At 42.4% G+C, this 25,000-nt stretch overlaps 1 protein-coding gene across 3 annotated transcripts in view; it reads left to right on the top strand.

The window, feature by feature from the left end:
- Window positions 1-25,000, top strand: part of arhgef4 (Rho guanine nucleotide exchange factor (GEF) 4) — a 186,570-nt gene that overhangs the window by 57,827 nt on the left and 103,743 nt on the right. The window contains exon 1 of one of the 3 annotated variants that reach the window (XM_037547696.1): window positions 3,419-3,545. The exons of the other annotated variants lie outside the window; for them this stretch is intronic. Coding sequence (XP_037403593.1) covers window positions 3,507-3,545 — 39 coding nt within the window. The 5' untranslated portion in view covers window positions 3,419-3,506. Of the gene's footprint in view, window positions 1-3,418; window positions 3,546-25,000 lie in introns of those variants that run through there. 3 annotated transcript variants of the gene reach the window in all.

The raw sequence follows: 25,000 nt of genomic DNA, 5'->3' as shown, positions 1-25,000 counted from the left end.
GTCTGTCTGTCTGTCTGTCTGTATAACTACCTATCGACCAGTCTGTCTGTCTGTCTGTATAACTGCCTATCAATCTGTCTATCAGTCTATCTGTCTGTCTGTCTGTATAACTACCTATCGACCCGTTAGTCAGTGAGTCAGTCTGTCTGTCTGCATAACTGCATATCAGTCTTTCTATCAGTCTATCTGTCTGTATAACTATTTATCAACCTGTCTGTCTGTCTGTCTGCTCAGTGCACATACTCAAGTTGATATGATCATGAACTGAAGTCACTTGAATACAAATATTTAAAAAGTATTTGTAAAGTATTTGTAAAGTATTTGTAAAGTTGTACTGTGAGACAGAAAGCGGCACCTTAATAGTCGTCCCGTATATCAGGTATCAGGGAGTTTTTCATCTCGTGTCCCTTGAGTGTGTATGGCGTGTGTAATGTGGACAAGGCCTCAGGCTGACCCCTGAACCCAGTCGTTTTTCCAACCTTATATAAACAATAGCCTGATTAATCTCCCTCTAGATCGCGGTCAGCAGATCGCGCTGCACGTCTGCTCCAAGTGCTGTAAAATCCAGGACTCTGGTCAGTTGAGCTGTTACTGACGCTGACGTCTTAATCCACAGCTGCTTATTCTCATTTTCTGCTCCGCCTTCAGTTGCGTAGCAGTTACGTTCTGCCACCTCAAGGCAACCGCAGCATTTAAGGTGGAGCAGAAGTTAGTATGAGAACCCGATGAACGAGCGGTCGGACTGAGCTGTTAGTTATTAATATTAATCTGTGTGTCGGTGTCTGAACCCCAGCTCAGCTTTACAGTAGTGTTCAGGTCAGAGTACAGTACACACCTCCGCCTCTCCCTCTCTCTCTCTCTCGCTCTCTCTCTCTCTCTCTCCCTCTCCCTCTCTCTCTCACACCCACACCGTTCAGACTGGGCTGGTCGTGTGGTCAGTGTTGTGTATAATTAAATCGTGGAATCTGATTGGAGCAGAAGGAGCTGAACAGTCTGTGGTTACAGAGCTGTTTAATACAGCGTCAACACTAACACCACTGATACGCTAGGACCTGTCTGTCTGTCTGTCTGTCTGTATGTATAACTGCATATCTATCTGTCTGTCTGTCTGTCTATATAACTACATATCTATCTATCTGTCTGTCTATCTGTCTGTCTGTCTGTCTGTATAACTACATATCAATCTGTCTGTCTGTCTGTCTGTATAACTACATATCTATCTATCTGTCTGTCTGTCTGTCTGTCTGTCTGTCTGTATAACTACATATCAATCTGTCTGTCTGTCTGTCTGTATAACTACATATCTATCTATCTGTCTGTCTATCTGTCTGTCTGTCTGTCTGTCTGTATAACTACATATCAATCTGTCTGTCTGTCTGTCTGTATAACTACATATCTATTTATCTGTCTGTGTATCTGTCTGTCTGTCTGTCTGTATAACTACATATCAATCTGTCTGTTTGTCTGTCTAACTACCTATCAATCCCTCTGTCTGTCTGTCTGTATAACTACAAATCTGTCTGTCTGTCTGTCTGTCTGTATAACTACCTATCGACCAGTCTGTCTGTCTGTCTGTATAACTGCCTATCAATCTGTCTATCAGTCTATCTGTCTGTCTGTCTGTATAACTACCTATCGACCCGTTAGTCAGTGAGTCAGTCTGTCTGTCTGCATAACTGCATATCAGTCTTTCTATCAGTCTATCTGTCTGTATAACTATTTATCAACCTGTCTGTCTGTCTGTCTGCTCAGTGCACATACTCAAGTTGATATGATCATGAACTGAAGTCACTTGAATACAAATATTTAAAAAGTATTTGTAAAGTATTTGTAAAGTATTTGTAAAGTTGTACTGTGAGACAGAAAGCGGCACCTTAATAGTCGTCCCGTATATCAGGTATCAGGGAGTTTTTCATCTCGTGTCCCTTGAGTGTGTATGGCGTGTGTAATGTGGACAAGGCCTCAGGCTGACCCCTGAACCCAGTCGTTTTTCCAACCTTATATAAACAATAGCCTGATTAATCTCCCTCTAGATCGCGGTCAGCAGATCGCGCTGCACGTCTGCTCCAAGTGCTGTAAAATCCAGGACTCTGGTCAGTTGAGCTGTTACTGACGCTGACGTCTTAATCCACAGCTGCTTATTCTCATTTTCTGCTCCGCCTTCAGTTGCGTAGCAGTTACGTTCTGCCACCTCAAGGCAACCGCAGCATTTAAGGTGGAGCAGAAGTTAGTATGAGAACCCGATGAACGAGCGGTCGGACTGAGCTGTTAGTTATTAATATTAATCTGTGTGTCGGTGTCTGAACCCCAGCTCAGCTTTACAGTAGTGTTCAGGTCAGAGTACAGTACACACCTCCGCCTCTCCCTCTCTCTCTCTCTCGCTCTCTCTCTCTCTCTCTCTCCCTCTCCCTCTCTCTCTCACACCCACACCGTTCAGACTGGGCTGGTCGTGTGGTCAGTGTTGTGTATAATTAAATCGTGGAATCTGATTGGAGCAGAAGGAGCTGAACAGTCTGTGGTTACAGAGCTGTTTAATACAGCGTCAACACTAACACCACTGATACGCTAGGACCTGTCTGTCTGTCTGTCTGTCTGTATGTATAACTGCATATCTATCTGTCTGTCTGTCTGTCTATATAACTACATATCTATCTATCTGTCTGTCTATCTGTCTGTCTGTCTGTCTGTATAACTACATATCAATCTGTCTGTCTGTCTGTCTGTATAACTACATATCTATCTATCTGTCTGTCTGTCTGTCTGTCTGTCTGTCTGTATAACTACATATCAATCTGTCTGTCTGTCTGTCTGTATAACTACATATCTATCTATCTGTCTGTCTATCTGTCTGTCTGTCTGTCTGTCTGTATAACTACATATCAATCTGTCTGTCTGTCTGTCTGTATAACTACATATCTATTTATCTGTCTGTGTATCTGTCTGTCTGTCTGTCTGTATAACTACATATCAATCTGTCTGTTTGTCTGTCTAACTACCTATCAATCCCTCTGTCTGTCTGTCTGTATAACTACAAATCTGTCTGTCTGTCTGTCTGTATAACTACATATCAATCTGTCTGTCTGTCTGTCTGTATAACTACATATCAATCTGTCTGTCTGTCTAACTACCTATCAATCCCTGTTTGTCTGCCTGCCTGTCTAACTACCTAATAATCCCTCTGGCTGTCTGTCTGTCTGTCTGTCTCTCTCTCTCTCTCTCTCTCTCTCTCTTTTTATGAGAAATTATCCCGTCTCTTTCTCATTTCTTATACTTCACTCTCCCTCTCCCACTCTGTTACACTCTCTCTCTCTCTCTCTCTCTCTCTCTCTCTCTCTCTCTCTCTCTCTCAATCCTCTGCGCTTGCCAAAATAGCAACAAGTGAGCATGCGGCAGCAGGCTGGATAGAGAACAGAGGGACAGATAGAGGCGGAGAGAGAGAGAGAGAGGCAGAGCGAAAGAGTGGGAGAGGGAGAGTGGAGTGTTTTCTCCTCCGTGAGTCTCTCGCCATGCTGAGTGTGATATATTTCTTGCGCAGCTTCTTTGAGGTAAAGAGCCTTTAACTCTCACTCTGCTCTGCTGTGTGTGTTTATGTTGCTCTGCTGTGGTCAGTCTCCGACGGTCCGTCATTCCGGCTGCGCCTTCAGGAGGAACTTTGTTTCATTTTACGTTCCTGCTTGTTAATAGTTCATCTTGCCGTGCAGCTCCAGTGGGCAGAGGATAATGTCTCAGCCCAGCTTGGGTTTGGGGTAAAGTGACAGACTGAGCAGCGCTGCTGTCATGACTCTACTGTGTCTCTGCACTTAAACACACGTGTTTATTGTTTGTTTACGTCCTTTTGGTGCTTATAAACAACATTCAAAGTAGATTTCTTCAAGCTGTGATTAGACTTTTGTCTGTTAAAGTAATAAATCCTGTAGATTCTGCTGAAACTTTTATGTTTGTACTCTCACTGTTTGCACATTGAGATGAGAGCACCTGCTAATAAAGTAACATTCAATCAGAATGAAATTATTGGCAAAATACCTTTTGCATGTATAATTAGGAGTTTGTGCAGTTGGTAGGTGTATAAATGGACGAATGTATGAAAAAATCAGCAAAATGATTCTAAAACTGCTGCACATGTAAAGGTGTGTATTGTTACAGGCTTAACAAATAAAAAAAAAACAAGTAAACAAACTGAACACTTAGACGTTTGTGCCACTCGGTGTGGTTCTTCAAGGGTTCTTTAGTAAAGAGATATATAACCATGAACACTCAAAGAGCTATTGACATGCTTACATGGTTCTTCAGACTGATGGGGAATGAGATAAAACTGTAGAACGGACTCGGTTTATATCACAATACCTACATTTAGAGTCGGTTATTCATTCAGCCTAATGAGAAACTGTAGAACGGACTCGGTTTATATCACAATACCTACATTTAGAGTCGGTTATTCATTCAGTCTAATGAGAAACTGTAGAACGGACTCGGTTTATATCACAGTACCTACATTTAGAGTCGGTTATTCATTCAGCCTAATGAGAAACTGTAGAACGGACTCGGTTTATATCACAATACCTACATTTAGAGCCGGTTATTCATTCAGTCTAACGAGAAACTGTAGAACGGACTCGGTTTATATCACAATACCTACATTTAGAGCCGGTTATTCATTCAGTCTAATGAGAAACTGTAGAACGGACTCGGTTTATATCACAATACCTACATTTAGAGCCGGTTATTCATTCAGTCTAATGAGAAACTGTAGAACGGACTCGGTTTATATCACAATACCTACATTTAGAGTCGGTTATTCATTCAGCCTAATGAGAAACTGTAGAACGGACTCGGTTTATATCACAATACCTACATTTAGAGTCGGTTATTCATTTAGTCTAATGAGAAACTGTAGAACGGACTCGGTTTATATCACAATACCTACATTTAGAGTCGGTTATTCATTCAGTCTAACGAGAAACTGTAGAACGGACTCGGTTTATATCACAATACCTACATTTAGAGTCGGTTATTCATTTAGTCTAATGAGAAACTGTAGAACGGACTCGGTTTATATCACAATACCTACATTTAGAGTCGGTTATTCATTCAGTCTAATGAGAAACTGTAGAACGGACTCGGTTTATATCACAATACCTACATTTAGAGCCGGTTATTCATTCAGTCTAATGAGAAACTGTAGAACGGACTCGGTTTATATCACAATACCTACATTTAGAGTCAGTTATTCATTCAGTCTAATGAGAAACTGTAGAACAGACTCGGTTTATATCACAATACCTACATTTAGAGTCGGTTATTCATTCAGTCTAATGAGAAACTGTAGAACGGACTCGGTTTATATCACAATACCTACATTTAGAGCCGGTTATTCATTCAGCCTAATAATAAACTGTAGAACGGACTCGGTTTATATCACAATACCTACATTTAGAGTCGGTTATTCATTCAGTCTAATGAGAAACTGTAGAACGGACTCGGTTTATATCACAATACCTACATTTAGAGTCGGTTATTCATTCAGTCTAACGAGAAACTGTAGAACGGACTCGGTTTATATCACAATACCTACATTTAGAGTCGGTTATTCATTCAGTCTAACGAGAAACTGTAGAACGGACTCGGTTTATATCACAATACCTACATTTAGAGTCGGTTATTCATTCAGTCTAATGAGAAACTGTAGAACGGACTCGGTTTATATCACAATACCTACATTTAGAGTCGGTTATTCATTCAGCCTAATGAGAAACTGTAGAACGGACTCGGTTTATATCACAATACCTACATTTAGAGTCGGTTATTCATTCAGCCTAATGAGAAACTGTAGAACGGACTCGGTTTATATCACAATACCTACATTTAGAGTCGGTTATTCATTCAGTCTAATGAGAAACTGTAGAACGGACTCGGTTTATATCACAATACCTACATTTAGAGTCGGTTATTCATTCAGCCTAATGAGAAACTGTAGAACGGACTCGGTTTATATCACAATACCTACATTTAGAGTCGGTTATTCATTCAGTCTAATGAGAAACTGTAGAACAGACTCGGTTTATATCACAATACTTACATTTAGAGCCGGTTATTCATTCAGCCTAATGAGAAACTGTAGAACGGACTCGGTTTATATCACAATACCTACATTTAGAGTCGGTTATTCATTCAGCCTAATGAGAAACTGTAGAACAGACTCGGTTTATATCACAATACCTACATTTAGAGTCGGTTATTCATTCAGTCTAATGAGAAACTGTAGAACGGACTCGGTTTATATCACAATACCTACATTTAGAGCCGGTTATTCATTCAGTCTAATGAGAAACTGTAGAACGGACTCGGTTTATATCACAATACCTACATTTAGAGTCAGTTATTCATTCAGTCTAATGAGAAACTGTAGAACAGACTCGGTTTATATCACAATACCTACATTTAGAGTCGGTTATTCATTCAGTCTAATGAGAAACTGTAGAACGGACTCGGTTTATATCACAATACCTACATTTAGAGTCGGTTATTCATTCAGTCTAATGAGAAACTGTAGAACGGACTCGGTTTATATCACAATACCTACATTTAGAGTCGGTTATTCATTCAGTCTAACGAGAAACTGTAGAACGGACTCGGTTTATATCACAATACCTACATTTAGAGTCGGTTATTCATTCAGTCTAACGAGAAACTGTAGAACGGACTCGGTTTATATCACAATACCTACATTTAGAGTCGGTTATTCATTCAGTCTAATGAGAAACTGTAGAACGGACTCGGTCTATATCACAATACCTACATTTAGAGTCGGTTATTCATTCAGTCTAACGAGAAACTGTAGAACGGACTCGGTTTATATCACAATACCTACATTTAGAGCCGGTTATTCATTCAGTCTAACGAGAAACTGTAGAACGGACTCGGTTTATATCACAATACCTACATTTAGAGTCGGTTATTCATTCAGTCTAACGAGAAACTGTAGAACGGACTCGGTTTATATCACAATACCTACATTTAGAGCCGGTTATTCATTCAGTCTAACGAGAAACTGTAGAACGGACTCGGTTTATATCACAATACCTACATTTAGAGCCGGTTATTCATTCAGTCTAACGAGAAACTGTAGAACGGACTCGGTTTATATCACAATACCTACATTTAGAGCCGGTTATTCATTCAGTCTAACGAGAAACTGTAGAACGGACTCGGTTTATATCACAATACCTACATTTAGAGCCGGTTATTCATTCAGTCTAACGAGAAACTGTAGAACGGACTCGGTTTATATCGCAATACCTACATTTAGAGTCGGTTATTCATTCAGTCTAACGAGAAACTGTAGAACGGACTCGGTTTATATCGCAATACCTACATTTAGAGTCGGTTATTCATTCAGCCTAATGAGAAACTGTAGAACGGACTCGGTTTATATCGCAATACCTACATTTAGAGTCGGTGATTCATTCAGCCTAATGAGAAACTGTAGAACGGACTCGGTTTGTATCGCAATACCTACATTTAGAGTCGGTTATTCATTCAGTCTAATGAGAAACTGTAGAACGGACTCGGTTTATATCACAATACCTACATTTAGAGTCGGTTATTCATTCAGTCTAATGAGAAACTGTAGAACGGACTCGGTTTATATCACAATACCTACATTTAGAGTCGGTTATTCATTCAGTCTAATGAGAAACTGTAGAACGGACTCGGTTTATATCACAATACCTACATTTAGAGCCGGTTATTCATTCAGCCTAATGAGAAACTGTAGAACGGACTCGGTTTATATCACAATACCTACATTTAGAGTCGGTTATTCATTCAGCCTAATGAGAAACTGTAGAACGGACTCGGTTTATATCACAATACCTACATTTAGAGCCGGTTATTCATTCAGCCTAATGAGAAACTGTAGAACGGACTCGGTTTATATCACAATGCCTACATTTAGAGCCGGTTATTCATTCAGTCTAATGAGAAACTGTAGAACGGACTCGGTTTATATCACAATACCTACATTTAGAGTCGGTTATTCATTCAGCCTAATGAGAAACTGTAGAACGGACTCAGTTTATATCACAATGCCTACATTTAGAGTCGGTTATTCATTCAGTCTAATGAGAAACTGTAGAACGGACTCGGTTTATATCACAATACCTACATTTAGAGTCGGTTATTCATTCAGTCTAATGAGAAACTGTAGAACGGACTCAGTTTATATCACAATACCTACATTTAGAGTCGGTTATTCATTCAGCCTAATGAGAAACTGTAGAACAGACTCGGTTTATATCACAATACCTACATTTAGAGTCGGTTATTCATTCAGTCTAATGAGAAACTGTAGAACGGACTCGGTTTATATCACAATACCTACATTTAGAGTCGGTTATTCATTCAGCCTAATGAGAAACTGTAGAACGGACTCGGTTTATATCACAATACCTACATTTAGAGTCGGTTATTCATTCAGTCTAATGAGAAACTGTAGAACGGACTCGGTTTATATCACAATACCTACATTTAGAGTCGGTTATTCATTCAGTCTAATGAGAAACTGTAGAACGGACTCGGTTTATATCACAATACCTACATTTAGAGTCGGTTATTCATTCAGTCTAATGAGAAACTGTAGAACGGACTCGGTTTATATCACAATACCTACATTTAGAGTCGGTTATTCATTCAGTCTAATGAGAAACTGTAGAACGGACTCGGTTTATATCACAATACCTACATTTAGAGTCGGTTATTCATTCAGTCTAATGAGAAACTGTAGAACGGACTCGGTTTATATCACAATACCTACATTTAGAGTCGGTTATTCATTCAGTCTAATGAGAAACTGTAGAACGGACTCGGTTTATATCACAATACCTACATTTAGAGTCGGTAATTCATTCAGTCTAATGAGAAACTGTAGAACGGACTCGGTTTATATCACAATACCTACATTTAGAGTCGGTTATTCATTCAGTCTAACGAGAAACTGTAGAACGGACTCGGTTTATATCACAATACCTACATTTAGAGCCGGTTATTCATTCAGCCTAACGAGAAACTGTAGAACGGACTCGGTTTATATCACAATACCTACATTTAGAGCCGGTTATTCATTCAGCCTAACGAGAAACTGTAGAACGGACTCGGTTTATATCACAATACCTACATTTAGAGCCGGTTATTCATTCAGCCTAACGAGAAACTGTAGAACGGACTCGGTTTATATCACAATACCTACATTTAGAGCCGGTTATTTATTCAGTCTAACGAGAAACTGTAGAACGGACTCGGTTTATATCACAATACCTACATTTAGAGTCGGTTATTCATTCAGCCTAACGAGAAACTGTAGAACGGACTCGGTTTATATCACAATACCTACATTTAGAGTCGGTTATTCATTCAGTCTAATGAGAAACTGTAGAACGGACTCGGTTTATATCACAATACCTACATTTAGAGCCGGTTATTCATTCAGTCTAATGAGAAACTGTAGAACGGACTCGGTTTATATCACAACACCTACATTTAGAGCCGGTTATTCATTCAGTCTAATGAGAAACTGTAGAACGGACTCGGTTTATATCACAACACCTACATTTAGAGCCGGTTATTCATTCAGTCTAATGAGAAACTGTAGAACGGACTCGGTTTATATCACAATACCTACATTTAGAGCCGGTTATTCATTCAGTCTAATGAGAAACTGTAGAACGGACTCGGTTTATATCACAATACCTACATTTAGAGTCAGTTATTCATTCAGTCTAATGAGAAACTGTAGAACAGACTCAGTTTATATCACAATACCTACATTTAGAGCCGGTTATTCATTCAGCCTAATGAGAAACTGTAGAACAGACTCGGTTTATATCACAATACCTACATTTAGAGTCGGTTAGGTATTGTGATATAAACCGAGTCTGTTCTACAGTTTCTCGTTAGGTTACATGTAGTTTTTGCCATTTTGTAAACAGATTTTTTAAGTTAGCTGGAATTGGGCCGAGACCTTCTGAATTATATAACCATGTCTGAAATCGTGATAGGACATTTTCATCTCCACCTCATAACCATCAGCTAAAGTTGTGGTTTTCTTTAGGTAAAGAGCTGCTTGAGCTCCTCTCTCAGCCCCTCCTCTCCTCACTGACTTGCTGCCAGAGATTTTGGGTAATTTGCGGTTACTATGTGCTAACGCTCTGCAAGCCGTTCTGATGTTTGGTTATTCTCGTGTTTGTCTGGGATGTAACACTGCAGGACCTGCCAGGACTGGCTGGGACGGATAATTGATGTGTTGCAGGAGTCGAGTGTCTGTTCGGATGCGTGTTATTATCTCCTTGGTAATGAATGAATCACTCAAAATCACCCGTTTCAAATTAACCCTTCTTGCACATTCACTTAAGCCCAGTACATACTGTACCATACAGTACTCACCTGAACAAATTAAGGATGATCTGTACGAAGGTGTGAGTGCAACCAAGAACAGTGGTAACAGAACTTTTAATGGCACCATCAGGCAGAACATCCTGACCACCTCCTTGTTTCTACGCTCACTGTCCATCTTATCAGCTCCTCTTACTGTATAGCTGCACTCTGTAGTTCTACAGTTACAGACTGTAGTCCATCTGTTTCTCTGATACTCTGTTACCCTGTTCTTCAGTGGTCAGGACCCCCATGGACCCTCACAGAGCAGGTACTGTTTGGGTGGTGGGTGCTGTGCTGGTCTGAGTGGATCAGACACAGCAGTGCTGCTGGAGTTTAAACACCTCAGTGTCGCTGCTGGACTGAGAATAGTCCACCAACCAAAAACATCCAGCCAGCAGCGTCCTGTGGCCACTGATGAAGGACTAGAGGATGACCAGCACAAACTGTGCAGCAGCAGATGAGCTGTCGTCTCTGACTTTACATCTACAAGGTGGACCCACAAGGTAGGAGTGTCTAATAGACAGTGGACAGTGAGCGTAGAAACGAGGAGGTGGTCAGAATGTTACGCCTGACCGGTGTATATTAATAATTAATATGGTGATTTTCAAACTTCAGACACCAAATATGTCTTGGCTGATGAGCTACATTCCTATATCCAAAACATTCCTGAGAGGAGCACATGGCGCAAACAGAGCAGTTCCTCTGAGGGGAGGAGCCGGTGAGACCGCGGCAGGAGGACGATACGGAGTGAAGGCTGATAACATCACCGCTGGAATGTAAACATGCTTCTGAGAGAGGATTTCTGGGTAGCAGGGCAGACAGTGAGACCCTCACACGCACCAGACCTGCTCAGGCGCATGTCTCTCCCGCTGTGTGCGGAAGCTGGTGGGGAAACGGTGGTGTGGATGAACCGCTGTGCGCATGTCTCTGCTTTCCTGCTGTGGATAGACACTCAGCCAAAAAAGGAAAAGCAACACCCTGTGTCCAGTCCGGCTCCTGCAGCTTTGTTTGTTTGTTTGCTTTGTTTACACAACCTGTGTGTTGATATACACCAGGGGTGGGAATCTTTAGGCACCTCACGGTTTGATTACGATCCAGAGGCTGCGATGCGATTATAAAACGATTATCGATCTTTTTTTCTATACAGGATTTCTGTTTTCTCCCCGTCTGAGGACTCGGGAGTTCAAAGCGAAGTGTTTATAATGATCCATAATGAATTTACTTCCAATGTCTTTATTAATAGATCTGAAGGAAGTGATGTGGTGAGTGAACTGGCCGCCTCTCACTCACGGCTCTTGTTTGGAGCTCGTGAGACGCCGCTGCCACTCCTCTGTGATCAGATGCTCTGTCAGGGTGAAATAAGGTCCAGTGGTGCTGGACGTCCACGCGGCACGTTACAGCCGTCCTGCCCGTTCAGTTTAGCGGTTTTATAGCGTCGGTTTTGGTCTCGGTGTAGAGAGTTGGGGGGTCACCGTGTCAGTAAAATATCTTGGAGACTGGACGCTGAATCTCGGCTCCAAAGCGTGCGAAAGCTCTGGTTCTCAACGACTGAGAGCTGGTCTGCAGACTGCAGGTCACCGGGCAGCGCAGTCTCGCCGGGCCAAGTGCGAAGAGAGATTTAAGACGAACGTTTGGAGACGAATGGACTCATTCGGATTTATAAGCAGCACAGTTTCCTGGAACGTTAAACCTGCGACGAGAGACAAACACTAAAAATTGTGAAGATGAAGTCGCTTCTCTTTCAAATTTGCCTGTTCCACCTTAAATGGTGCTGCATTTACACTCTGGCTCCTCAGTCAGAATTTAAGGTGGAGCGGGAAAATCCGAACGAGAAGCTGGAGAATCAGGAGCGACTTCAGCCTCGTAAATCAGCCGAACGCTGAGAGACGTTTTACAATAAGCTGCTCTGCTTCTGAGGGAGAGTTTTCTGGTGGAGACCAGAAAGGACACAAAGGCTCTTCTTAACATTTGGGTTGTGACTCCTGATCTAGCCTGGCTTTAATGCAGAGCCGGTCCGATTTCTCGCTCACCCTGGTGTGTTTTTGTTGTGTGCTGCCACAGACTGTCCGGGCGCTGCACTTCCACGCTTCCAAATTCCGCCTTTTGCTTTCCGTCAACATTACTTTATAAATTAAAACACAGAAAATCGATTTTTGACGTTTGTGAATCGACTCAGAATCGCCCACGTCTGCATCGCGATGCATCTAAGAACCGATTTTCCCCCAACCCCTAATATACACTGACTGTCAGAAGTCTGGGGACACCTACCAGCTTTCCACAGTGTGTTTAATCCGAAGGCTAATTGGCCTTTGATGAATTTTACTATTTTAACATATTAAAGCTGGTAAGAGAATCCTCAGGTGTGTTACAGGTGTGATTGTGTCAGGTTAGATGTGTTACAGGTGTTATTGTGTCAGGTTAGGTGTGTTACAGGTGTGATTGTGTCAGGTTAGATGTGTTACAGGTGTGATTGTGTCAGGTTAGTGTGTTTAATCCGTGTGTTTAATCCGAAGGCTAATCCACAGTGTGTTTAATCCGAAGGCTAATTGGCCTTTGATGAATTTTACTATTTTAACATATTAAAGCTGGTAAGAGAATCCTCAGGTGTGTTACAGGTGTGATTGTGTCAGGTTAGGTGTGTTACAGGTGTGATTGTGTCAGGTTAGGTGTGTTACAGGTGTGATTGTGTCAGGTTAGATGTGTTACAGGTGTGATTGTGTCAGGTTAGGTGTATTACAGGTGTGATTGTGTCAGGTTAGATGTGTTACAGGTGTGATTGTGTCAGGTTAGGTGTGTTACAGGTGTGATTGTGTCAGGTTAGATGTGTTACAGGTGTGATTGTGTCAGGTTAGTGTGTTTAATCCGTGTGTTTAATCCGAAGGCTAATCCACAGTGTGTTTAATCCGAAGGCTAATTGGCCTTTGATGAATTTTACTATTTTAACATATTAAAGCTGGTAAGAGAATCCTCAGGTGTGTTACAGGTGTGATTGTGTCAGGTTAGGTGTGTTACAGGTGTGATTGTGTCAGGTTAGGTGTGTTACAGGTGTGATTGTGTCAGGTTAGGTGTGTTACAGGTGTGATTGTGTCAGGTTAGATGTGTTACAGGTGTGATTGTGTCAGGTTAGGTGTGTTACAGGTGTGATTGTGTCAGGTTAGGTGTGTTACAGGTGTGATTGTGTCAGGTTAGATGTATTACAGGTGTGATTGTGTCAGGTTAGATGTGTTACAGGTGTGATTGCGTCAGGTTAGGTGTGTTACAGGTGTGATTGCGTCAGGTTAGGTGTGTTACAGGTGTGATTGCGTCAGGTTAGGTGTGTTACAGGTGTGATTGCGTCAGGTTAGGTGTGTTACAGGTGTGATTGTGTCAGGTTAGATGTGTTACAGGTGTGATTGTGTCAGGTTAGGTGTGTTACAGGTGTGATTGTGTCAGGTTAGGTGTGTTACAGGTGTGATTGTGTCAGGTTAGGTGTGTTACAGGTGTGATTGCGTCAGGTTAGGTGTGTTACAGGTGTGATTGCGTCAGGTTAGGTGTGTTACAGGTGTGATTGCGTCAGGTTAGGTGTGTTACAGGTGTGATTGTGTCAGGTTAGGTGTGTTACAGGTGTGATTGTGTCAGGTTAGGTGTGTTACAGGTGTGATTGCGTCAGGTTAGGTGTGTTACAGGTGTGATTGCGTCAGGTTAGATGTGTTACAGGTGTGATTGCGTCAGGTTAGGTGTGTTACAGGTGTGATTGCGTCAGGTTAGGTGTGTTACAGGTGTGATTGCGTCAGGTTAGGTGTGTTACAGGTGTGATTGCGTCAGGTTAGGTGTGTTACAGGTGTGATTGCGTCAGGTTAGGTGTGTTACAGGTGTGATTGCGTCAGGTTAGGTGTGTTACAGGTGTGATTGCGTCAGGTTAGATGTGTTACAGGTGTGATTGCGTCGGGTTAGGTGTGTTACAGGTGTGATTGCGTCGGGTTAGGTGTGTTACAGGTGTGATTGCGTCAGGTTAGGTGTGTTACAGGTGTGATTGTGTCAGGTTAGGTGTGTTACAGGTGTGATTGCGTCAGGTTAGGTGTGTTACAGGTGTGATTGCGTCGGGTTAGGTGTGTTACAGGTGTGATTGTGTCGGGTTAGGTGTGTTACAGGTGTGATACAAAGTACAAATAAAAAATATAAGAAAATAGGAATTCAATAACTTATTAATGTATATATGGAAAAACATGGGCTCTCATTGGATGAGGAGGTGAAGCTAGGTTGTCTGGTCTGCAGTCATGTCCTGGAGTGTGTGCTCTGTGCTGGAGAACCTGGTTTGGCAGCTGAAGCGGTTCTTTCTTGTCTCTGCATTACATAATCAGCGATGAAGAACAGAGGATGGTGCTGTTTGTGAAACAGGCAGCGAGCTGAGCTGCAGATGAGGCAGGGGAGTGTGCCGGTGTCAGAGCGGCCGGGGAGGTGACGGCGCCGCAGGTTTTATCCTTTAACCCCCTGGAGAGCGATGTTGGATCTCAGCCCTGGTGTTCCTGCTGTGTCAGTGTCCCAGAACGCTGCCATTACATAACCTGCTCATTACATCTCCTCCGGGAGAGGACAGCGGAGGCCTCGGCTGTCTCTGCTGCCACACAATCACTGTGTTTATGCTTCTCCTTGAGGTCCACTCGCGACGTCCGTGTAGCTTTATTCACACTTACTGGTTCTTCAAGGGTTCCTTAGTTAAAAAAATAGTTTATACAGCACCGAAATAGGTTCTTACTTTATACGATGCCAAACTTGTCACAGTAGTGCTGCTATATAGAACCATATTCAACACGTTCTCCATGAACCTGAAGAACCCTTTCACAATGCCAAGAATCCCAGAATCAGGCAAAGGGTTTTCTTCATAACACTGCTGAAAGTAATGGTTCTTCAAGGGTTCTTTAGCAAAGAAATTGGTTCTATGTAGAACCATGAACACTCAAAGAACCCTTTGCATGAATACAAGGTTCTTTGCATCATGAAAGCGTTCTTCAGATTGATGGGAAATGTGCCATAGATGGTTCTGTACAAAACATTTTTGAAAAGGGTTCTATATAGCATTTAAAAGTGTTCTTCTATTGTTATAGAAATGACATCATAACAATAAAGAACCCTTTTTGGTACTTTTCAAAAGGTTCTATGTAGAACCAAAGGGACAAATGGTTGGGCTGTTGATGGTTCTGTGCAGAACCTTTCTGAAAAAAGCACCCAAAAGTGTTCCTCTGTTGTTACAAGCAAACTGTAACAATAGAAGAACCTCAACATTGACACGGTCACAATAGAAGAACCTCAACATTGACATGGTCACAATAGAAGAACCTCAACATTGACACTGTAACAATAGAAGAACCTCAACATTGACACCGTAACAATAGAAGAACCTCAACATTGACACCGTAACAATAGAAGAACCTCAACATTGACACGGTTAACAATAGAAGAACCTCAACATTGACACCATAACAATAGAAGAACCTCAACATTGTCACTGTAACAATAGAAGAACCTCAACATTGACACGGTCACAATAGAAGAACCTCAACATTGACCCGGTTAACAATAGAAGAACCTCAACATTGACACCATAACAATAGAAGAACCTCAACATTGACGCCGTAACAATAGAAGAACTCTTTTGGGTGCTATATAAAACCATCTACTGCACCATTCTCTGAAGAACCCTTTCATGATGCAAAGAACTCTTCAATCATGCAAAGGGTTCTTTGAGTGTTCTGGGTTCCATATAGAACCCTTTTCTTTACTAAAGAGCCCTTGCAGAACCACCTTTTTTAAACCCTTTAATGTCCTCACCAAGAAAAACGCAATGAAATGTAATATTTTGTGTTTTTATTTGTTTGGGTCAATAATAGAAATTGGTAAAAAATTGTGGGTTTTTTCTTTTTCTTTTTTTTGACCCCACAATTTTTAAAATCTACCAAAAAAGTAAAATTCACATCTACCAAACGGTCAGGATGGCGTGTATAGTGGCTCCAAATGTGCTCTACCACATGGCTGAGCAGAGCGCTGAGGGTTACGAGGGTAAAGAACCCTTAAAGAACCTTTTTAAAGTGTTTCATTTTCACATCCACCGTTTTCCATCCCTCCTTTTATTCCTAAGAACTAAAGCAGCATTGTGCAATATTTTCTGTTAAAACTGAGAAGTGTCACTTACTGAATATGGAGCCAAAAGACAAAGTAAAACACGGTGAGTCGCCTTATGAAGCCTGAAATAGCCATTAAAGTCTTTCACACCACGTCGGGATTTCTTTAGGTATTAATGTCACACACACACTTAAAAAGAAGGTCCGGCTCGATGTTTAGGCCTCGTATGAGCTCAAAATCAATACTTTACTGGTGAAGATATGATGACAATAGATAAGTCACTCAAGTTCTCCTTGAATTATCTTTCAACAAACTGGGAAAAGTCAGATTCATCCGACTGTTGGGTTCTGAAGCTCAGCCTTTACTTTACACACTGTTCATCTGCAGTTACACATTTCCACCAGAGGGGGCTCCAAATCCCCAAACCCTACACAGTGTTGCCACATGTTTAGATATAAGGAATATATTTATTTTTGAATTTTTCAGCTGTGTGGTTCATGAATCATAGCCTTTTCACTGCCACGTCTATGGTTGCAGCACTGTCAACAGTGGCAGCCACTATTTTGTCCACCACCCAGCCAAATTATTGCCAATGTCTTCATCTGCTGGTCCTGTTTGTGCTGCTTTTTAGCATTTTGTCTCATTTCCCTCTCACTGCCTTAAGCCCAGTCCCTCTTCACCCCTCGCCCTACTACTTAGCCCCTACTCCTCCACTTTGCCCTTTCACATCTAGGGGTGGGGTGTCCCGATTCCTGTTGGGATAGAGGGGTGGGGTTAAGTGCTGGGGCCGCATGACCCTCCAAACGGAGCTTTTTCAGAGACTCCAAACAGAGAGATGAGAAAACAAGCGGCCAAAGAGTCCCACGAATGTGAGAATGTCCGCTCTTGAAAATTACACTAATCTTAGTTTATTGCCATTTTAATGTATTATGGCCCTTTTTATATAGCAGGCATAAAAAAATCACTAATAGTGCCGACGTGTCGATACCTAGCTATCTAAATTTCCCGTTCCGCCTTAAATGGAGCAGCAGTTACATTCTGGAATCTCAGGCATCAGAACTGCTGGACTATTTAAGGTGGAACGGGAAAATTCTAACAGGAATCTGGAGAATCTCTGACTTCAGCTTCACATCACTGAAGAATTAGGGGGGGTGATAATAAATAACTGCCCCCCTCTTTGAAGGCGTCTGATCCCTAAATGTAACTAAAGCCCAGCAGTGAGGAGCTGAACTTTCCCCTCCTCTGCTGTCCCTGCAGACGGGCAGGGTCGCCTACAGAGCGGCGCTAGTAGCTGTTAATGAAGTGATGCTCTTTTATTAGAGGGTCTCATTTCAGAGGGAAGATCTCAACCACTGCCCTGTAGCTCAGGAACAAGGGGATCAGGCCTAAGCGTTGCGTTCTCGACTGCAGCACGGAGTAAACCTGCGTGCACGTGCTTGGTGTCCAGCGAGGGTGAATGAGCAGATTTGATTTATCTCTTTTTTGTTTACACCTAAAACTCCAGCTTTACCTCAGCCGTGAATGTTTGACCCCGCAAGCTTCGGTTAAGGAGGAGTCAGCTGGCAAACAGCAGCGCCGGCAGATTGTTTCATCACAATTTACAAGCTTGCTTTGCTGTGTGTGTGTGGGATCTCTGCATGATGCTGCTTGCCTGATGGGCGTCTCGTGTGTGTTCAGTGCTCTTGGCCGGCCTGAATGGGGCAGTTCTTATCACGACTCCGGACGGGTGCATTTTTTCCCCACTATGCAGTAAACGAAGCTGTTATTTTAGCACCAGCAAACAAATCATTACGTATCTTTTTCTGCACTGCTGTTTGAGTATCATGGTGGGGTGTAGTTCCACCACAGAGCTCAGCAGATGGCTCTGATTGGCTGCTCTTTATCACGAGTTAAGGAAGAAGGCGACGGAAAATGCCCCCTTTTTTTGCTCCCACACAAATTTAAGCATGAATATTTAAATGTATTACTGTAATAGAGCCAAAGTAGTGGAGTTTTTTATTGGCTCAGATAAAAAAAATTTAATTACAGTGAACAAAATATAAAGATTTAACATAAAATTGTCACATACCAATATTTTCTATTGAGTCTTTGATAGTAATTTAGAACAGACGGTTTTAACTGGGTTACTCAAAGAAAGCACAGGCAGAGTCGCTACCACGGCCTTACTCACTGGCCACTTTATTAGAAATACCTACCTTTTACAGCTTTCTAAAAATGTGGCCAGTAACTGGAGGCACAGGATAGGTGTTTCTAATAAAGTGGCCAGTAAATGGAGGCACAGGATAGGTGTTTCTAATAAAGTGGCCAGTAAATGGAGGCACAGGTTAGGTGTTTCTAATGAAGTGGCCAGTAAATGAAGGCACAGGATAGGTGTTTCTAATAAAGTGGCCAGTAAATGGAGGCACAGGATAGGTGTTTCTAATAAAGTGGCCAGTAAATGGAGGCACAGGATAGGTGTTTCTAATAAAGTGGCCAGTAAATGGAGGCACAGGATAGGTGTTTCTAATAAAGTGGCCAGTAAATGGAGGCACAGGATAGGTGTTTCTAATAAAGTGGCCAGTAAATGAAGGCACAGGATAGGTGTTTCTAATAAAGTGGCCAGTAAATGGAGGCACAGGATAGGTGTTTCTAATAAAGTGGCCAGTAAATGAAGGCACAGGATAGGTGTTTCTAATAAAGTGGCCAGTAAATGGAGGCACAGGATAGGTGTTTCTAATAAAGTGGCCAGTAAATGGAGGCACAGGATAGGTGTTTCTAATAAAGTGGCCAGTAAATGGAGGCACAGGATAGGTGTTTCTAATAAAGTGGCCAGTAAATGAAGGCACAGGATAGGTGTTTCTAATAAAGTGGCCAGTAAATGGAGGCACAGGATAGGTGTTTCTAATAAAGTGGCCAGTAAATGAAGGCACAGGATAGGTGTTTCTAATAAAGTGGCCAGTAAATGGAGGCACAGGATAGGTGTTTCTAATAAAGTGGCCAGTAAATGGAGGCACAGGATAGGTGTTTCTAATAAAGTGGCCAGTAAATGGAGGCACAGGATAGGTGTTTCTAATAAAGCGGCCAGCGAGTGAAAGAATAAGGTCAGTGTTTCTAATAAAGTGGCCAGTAAATGGAGGCACAGGATAGGTGTTTCTAATAAAGTGGCCAGCGAGTGAAAGAATAAGGTCAGTGTTTCTAATAAAGTGGCCAGTGAGTGGATAAACAAGGTAGGTGTTTCTAATGAAGCGGCCAGCGAGTGAAAGAATAAGGTCAGTGTTTTCATACAGTGGCCAGTGAGTGTACATATAATGTAATTACACTGCGAAGACATCTGGAAATTGAGGCTAGCTTGGTAGATGGTGACTCCAGTTCGCTTTAAGGCAGTAGTTTGTCAGAAATTCCCAAGGCCCAGTCCCATTTCCCCTCTTGCCCCTACCACTCAGCCCTACCCCTCTGTGTTCACATCTAGGAGTGGGGTGTCCTGATTCCTGTTGGGATAGAGGGGTGGGGTGAAGTGTTGGGCTACTTGACCCTCCAGTCGGAGGTTTTTCAGAGACTCCAAACAGAGAAAACAAGAAAAACCGAGACGGAGCACAAGAGACCAAAGAAACCCAGAAATGTGAATTTTCTCTGTTATAAATTATAATAACCATCGTTTGAATGACCCACCACCCAAACAGTACCTGCACTGTGGGGTCCTGACCACTGAAGAACACGCAGAGATACAGATGGACTACAGTCTGTAACTGCAGAGCTACAGAGTGAAGCTATATGGTCAGTGGAGCTGGGGAGGTGAACGGTGGGTGTAGATAAGGTGTTCCTAATAAAGTTCTCTGTGAATCCACGTATCATGTAACTGTACTACAGTTAATCTAATATACTGCAGTAACACTGACGTGGTGGTGGTGTGTTAGTGTGTGTTGCGCTGGTGTGAGTGGATCAGACATAGCAGTGCTGCTGGATAACACAGATTTTATGTGCTTTTCTGATCATTTAAATGCTAAATATGGTGCATTTTAAAGTTAAACTGTTGATCCTTTCACTTTTTGCAGAAATAAAAATCACCAGTGTCACTTTACTGCTTTTAAAAAAGTAATGGGGCATGAATTGAGCTCAGTTCGTGGGAAGTGCCTCATGTGACGGAGCTCCAGGGCTCAAATTAAAAAGCATTTTAATTTTGTTTGGCAGGGAAACGATTCTTAAGGAAATTGTGCTTCTGCTGGTGTCAGTTTTCACGCAGCCTTGTAGGAACACACAGAGCAGTGGAGCAACTTCTCAGACACGGTTTGTTCTGCACAGTTTGGCAGCAGCGCAGGTGAAACACAAGCTCTGTTTTGTAGAGCATTAATTCTAACAAGTCCAGATTAAGCATGACCAGATTTCACAACCAGGCTGGCACAGTTTTAAGTGTCAAATATGTATGTGTGTGTGTGTGTGTGTGTGTGTGTGTGTGTGTGTGTGTGTGTGTGTGTGTGCGTGCACTCTAAGTGACCCTCACAGTACAGTAAGGCTGCAGTCATTACTCAACAACATTGATGTTGATTGTGAAATAACATCTTATAAACCTCACTATAATCTTCATATGATCCACACAGTCGCTCTGACAGACTGTAATACACTACAGGAAGCGTAGGGGGCGATACGGCTTCTACTGTTTCATTTAAAAAGCTCTATAATGTTCATATGATCCACACAGTCGCTCTGACAGACTGTAATACACTACAGGAAGCGTAGGGGGCGATACGGCTTCTACTGTTTCATTTAAAAAGCTCTATAATGTTCATATGATCCACACAGTCGCTCTGACAGACTGTAATACACTACAGGAAGCGTAGGGGGCGATACGGCTTCTACTGTTTCATTTAAAAAGCTCTATAACGTTCATATGATCCACACAGTCGCTCTGACAGACTGTAATACACTACAGGAAGCGTAGGGGGCGATACGGCTTCTACTGTTTCATTTAAAAAGCTCTATAATGTTCATATGATCCACACAGTCGCTCTGACAGACTGTAATACACTACAGGAAGCGTAGGGGGCGATACGGCTTCTACTGTTTCATTTAAAAAGCTCTATAATGTTCATATGATCCACACAGTCGCTCTGACAGACTGTAATACACTACAGGAAGCGTAGGGGGCGATACGGCTTCTACTGTTTCATTTAAAAAGCTCTATAATGTTCATATGATCCACACAGTCGCTCTGACAGACTGTAATACACTACAGGAAGCGTAGGGGGCGATACGGCTTCTACTGTTTCATTTAAAAAGCTCTATAATGTTCATATGATCCACACAGTCGCTCTGACAGACTGTAATACACTACAGGAAGCGTAGGGGGCGATACGGCTTCTACTGTTTCATTTAAAAAGCTCTATAATGTTCATATGATCCACACAGTCGCTCTGACAGACTGTAATACACTACAGGAAGCGTAGGGGGCGATACGGCTTCTACTGTTTCATTTAAAAAGCTCTATAACGTTCATATGATCCACACAGTCGCTCTGACAGACTGTAATACACTACAGGAAGCGTAGGGGGCGATACGGCTTCTACTGTTTCATTTAAAAAGCTCTATAACGTTCATATGATCCACACAGTCGCTCTGACAGACTGTAATACACTACAGGAAGCGTAGGGGGCGATACGGCTTCTACTGTTTCATTTAAAAAGCTCTATAATGTTCATATGATCCACACAGTCGCTCTGACAGACTGTAATACACTACAGGAAGCGTAGGGGGCGATACGGCTTCTACTGTTTCATTTAAAAAGCTCTATAATGTTCATATGATCCACACAGTCGCTCTGACAGACTGTAATACACTACAGGAAGCGTAGGGGGCGATACGGCTTCTACTGTTTCATTTAAAAAGCTCTATAACGTTCATATGATCCACACAGTCGCTCTGACAGACTGTAATACACTACAGGAAGCGTAGGGGGCGATACGGCTTCTACTGTTTCATTTAAAAAGCTCTATAATGTTCATATGATCCACACAGTCGCTCTGACAGACTGTAATACACTACAGGAAGCGTAGGGGGCGATACGGCTTCTACTGTTTCATTTAAAAAGCTCTATAATGTTCATATGATCCACACAGTCGCTCTGACAGACTGTAATACACTACAGGAAGCGTAGGGGGCGATACGGCTTCTACTGTTTCATTTAAAAAGCTCTATAACGTTCATATGATCCACACAGTCGCTCTGACAGACTGTAATACACTACAGGAAGCGTAGGGGGCGATACGGCTTCTACTGTTTCATTTAAAAAGCTCTATAATGTTCATATGATCCACACAGTCGCTCTGACAGACTGTAATACACTACAGGAAGCGTAGGGGGCGAAACGGCTTCTACTGTTTCATTTAAAAAGCTCTATAACGTTCATATGATCCACACAGTCGCTCTGACAGACTGTAATACACTACAGGAAGCGTAGGGGGCGACACGGCTTCTACTGTTTCATTTAAAAAGCTCTATAATGTTCATATGATCCACACAGTCGCTCTGACAGACTGTAATACACTACAGGAAGCGTAGGGGGTGATACGGCTTCTACTGTTTCATTTAAAAAGCTCTATAACGTTCATATGATCCACACAGTCGCTCTGACAGACTGTAATACACTACAGGAAGCGTAGGGGGCGATACGGCTTCTACTGTTTCATTTAAAAAGCTCTATAATGTTCATATGATCCACACAGTCGCTCTGACAGACTGTAATACACTACAGGAAGCGTAGGGGGCGATACGGCTTCTACTGTTTCATTTAAAAAGCTCTATAATGTTCATATGATCCACACAGTCGCTCTGACAGACTGTAATACACTACAGGAAGCGTAGGGGGCGATACGGCTTCTACTGTTTCATTTAAAAAGCTCTATAATGTTCATATGATCCACACAGTCGCTCTGACAGACTGTAATACACTACAGGAAGCGTAGGGGGCGATACGGCTTCTACTGTTTCATTTAAAAAGCTCTATAATGTTCATATGATCCACACAGTCGCTCTGACAGACTGTAATACACTACAGGAAGCGTAGGGGGCGATACGGCTTCTACTGCTTCATTTAAAAAGCTCTATAATGTTCATATGATCCACACAGTCGCTCTGACAGACTGTAATACACTACAGGAAGCGTAGGGGGCGATACGGCTTCTACTGTTTCATTTAAAAAGCTCTATAACGTTCATATGATCCACACAGTTTCTGATAAAGTGGCCAGTGAGTGGAAGCACAGGGTTGGTGTTTCTGATAAAGTGGCCAGTGAGTGGAAGCACAGGGTTGGTGTTTCTGATAAAGTGGCCAGTGAGTGGAAGCACAGGGTGGGTGTTTCTGATAAAGTGGCCAGTGAGTGGAAGCACAGGGTGGGTGTTTCTGATAAAGTGGCCAGTGAGTGGAAGCACAGGGTGGGTGTTTCTGATAAAGTGGCCAGTGAGTGGAAGCACAGGGTGGGTGTTTCTGATAAAGTGGCCAGCGAGTGGAAGCACAGGGTGGGTGTTTCTGATAAAGTGGCCAGTGAGTGGAAGCACAGGGTGGGTGTTTCTGATAAAGTGGCCAGTGAGTGGAAGCACAGGGTGGGTGTTTCTGATAAAGTGGCTAGTGAGTGGAAGCACAGGGTGGGTGTTTCTGATAAAGTGGCCAGTGAGTGGAAGCACAGGGTGGGTGTTTCTGATAAAGTGGCCAGTGAGTGGAAGCACAGGGCTCATGTTCTGAAAAGTTTGTCTATGTTTGTGCTGGAGTGAATGGTGTGGTCTACGATGACCTCACTGGTCTCGCATGATGTCACCGTATCAAAGCTCAGCTCCGATTCATTGTCTTTTCTGTGACCTTTGACCTCTTTATGGACATTACATAATAAAACTAACTAAAACTCCACAGCTCCACTGTAAATATTTGGCTATGATGTAGTTGCTCAATATCGGCTCCGGTTCGGAAACGTTCTGTCCGTTCGTTTCCCTTCCGTCAGGCTCATCCTCCTCAGTCTTGCCTATGAATATTAACGCTGGTGTCTCACTCTCATAAAGGGCTTTTATTGTAGTCCTGCATGAGTCTGAGTGTCTTCTGGCCTTCACGTGCTTTTTGTATTGGAGTGTATGTGTGTTTTTCCTCCTCCGCGTTAGATCATCCCCGGTGTGATGATGTCATGCAGTCAGAACAGCCGGACGCGCTGGTTGTTATAGCGAGTTTAAGATCTGCCCCGTCGGAGCCCCATTTCATTCCTCTTCCATCCTCCATCTGCTCTGCTGCTGCTTTACAGCCGTTCTTTTACATTTCCTAACAGCCCTGTTGATTCGGTCAGTGGATTTATCTGCTCAAATAACCCGGTTTGTCTGTTTGTCTGTTTGTTTGGTTGGTTGGTTGGTTGTTTGTTTGTTTGGCTGGTTGGTTGTTTATTTACCATCATCACTTTTATTCATGTAGCGCTTTTCCCATGTTCAAATAAGCTTTACAAAAGTAACAAAATACATAAACAACA

This window comes from Pygocentrus nattereri, chromosome 19 (genome assembly GCF_015220715.1).
Source record: "Pygocentrus nattereri isolate fPygNat1 chromosome 19, fPygNat1.pri, whole genome shotgun sequence".
NCBI classification, from domain to species: Eukaryota; Metazoa; Chordata; class Actinopteri; order Characiformes; family Serrasalmidae; genus Pygocentrus; species Pygocentrus nattereri.
The sequence above is the reverse complement of the archived record's forward strand: the minus strand, read 5'-3'. Positions and strand labels throughout refer to the sequence as shown.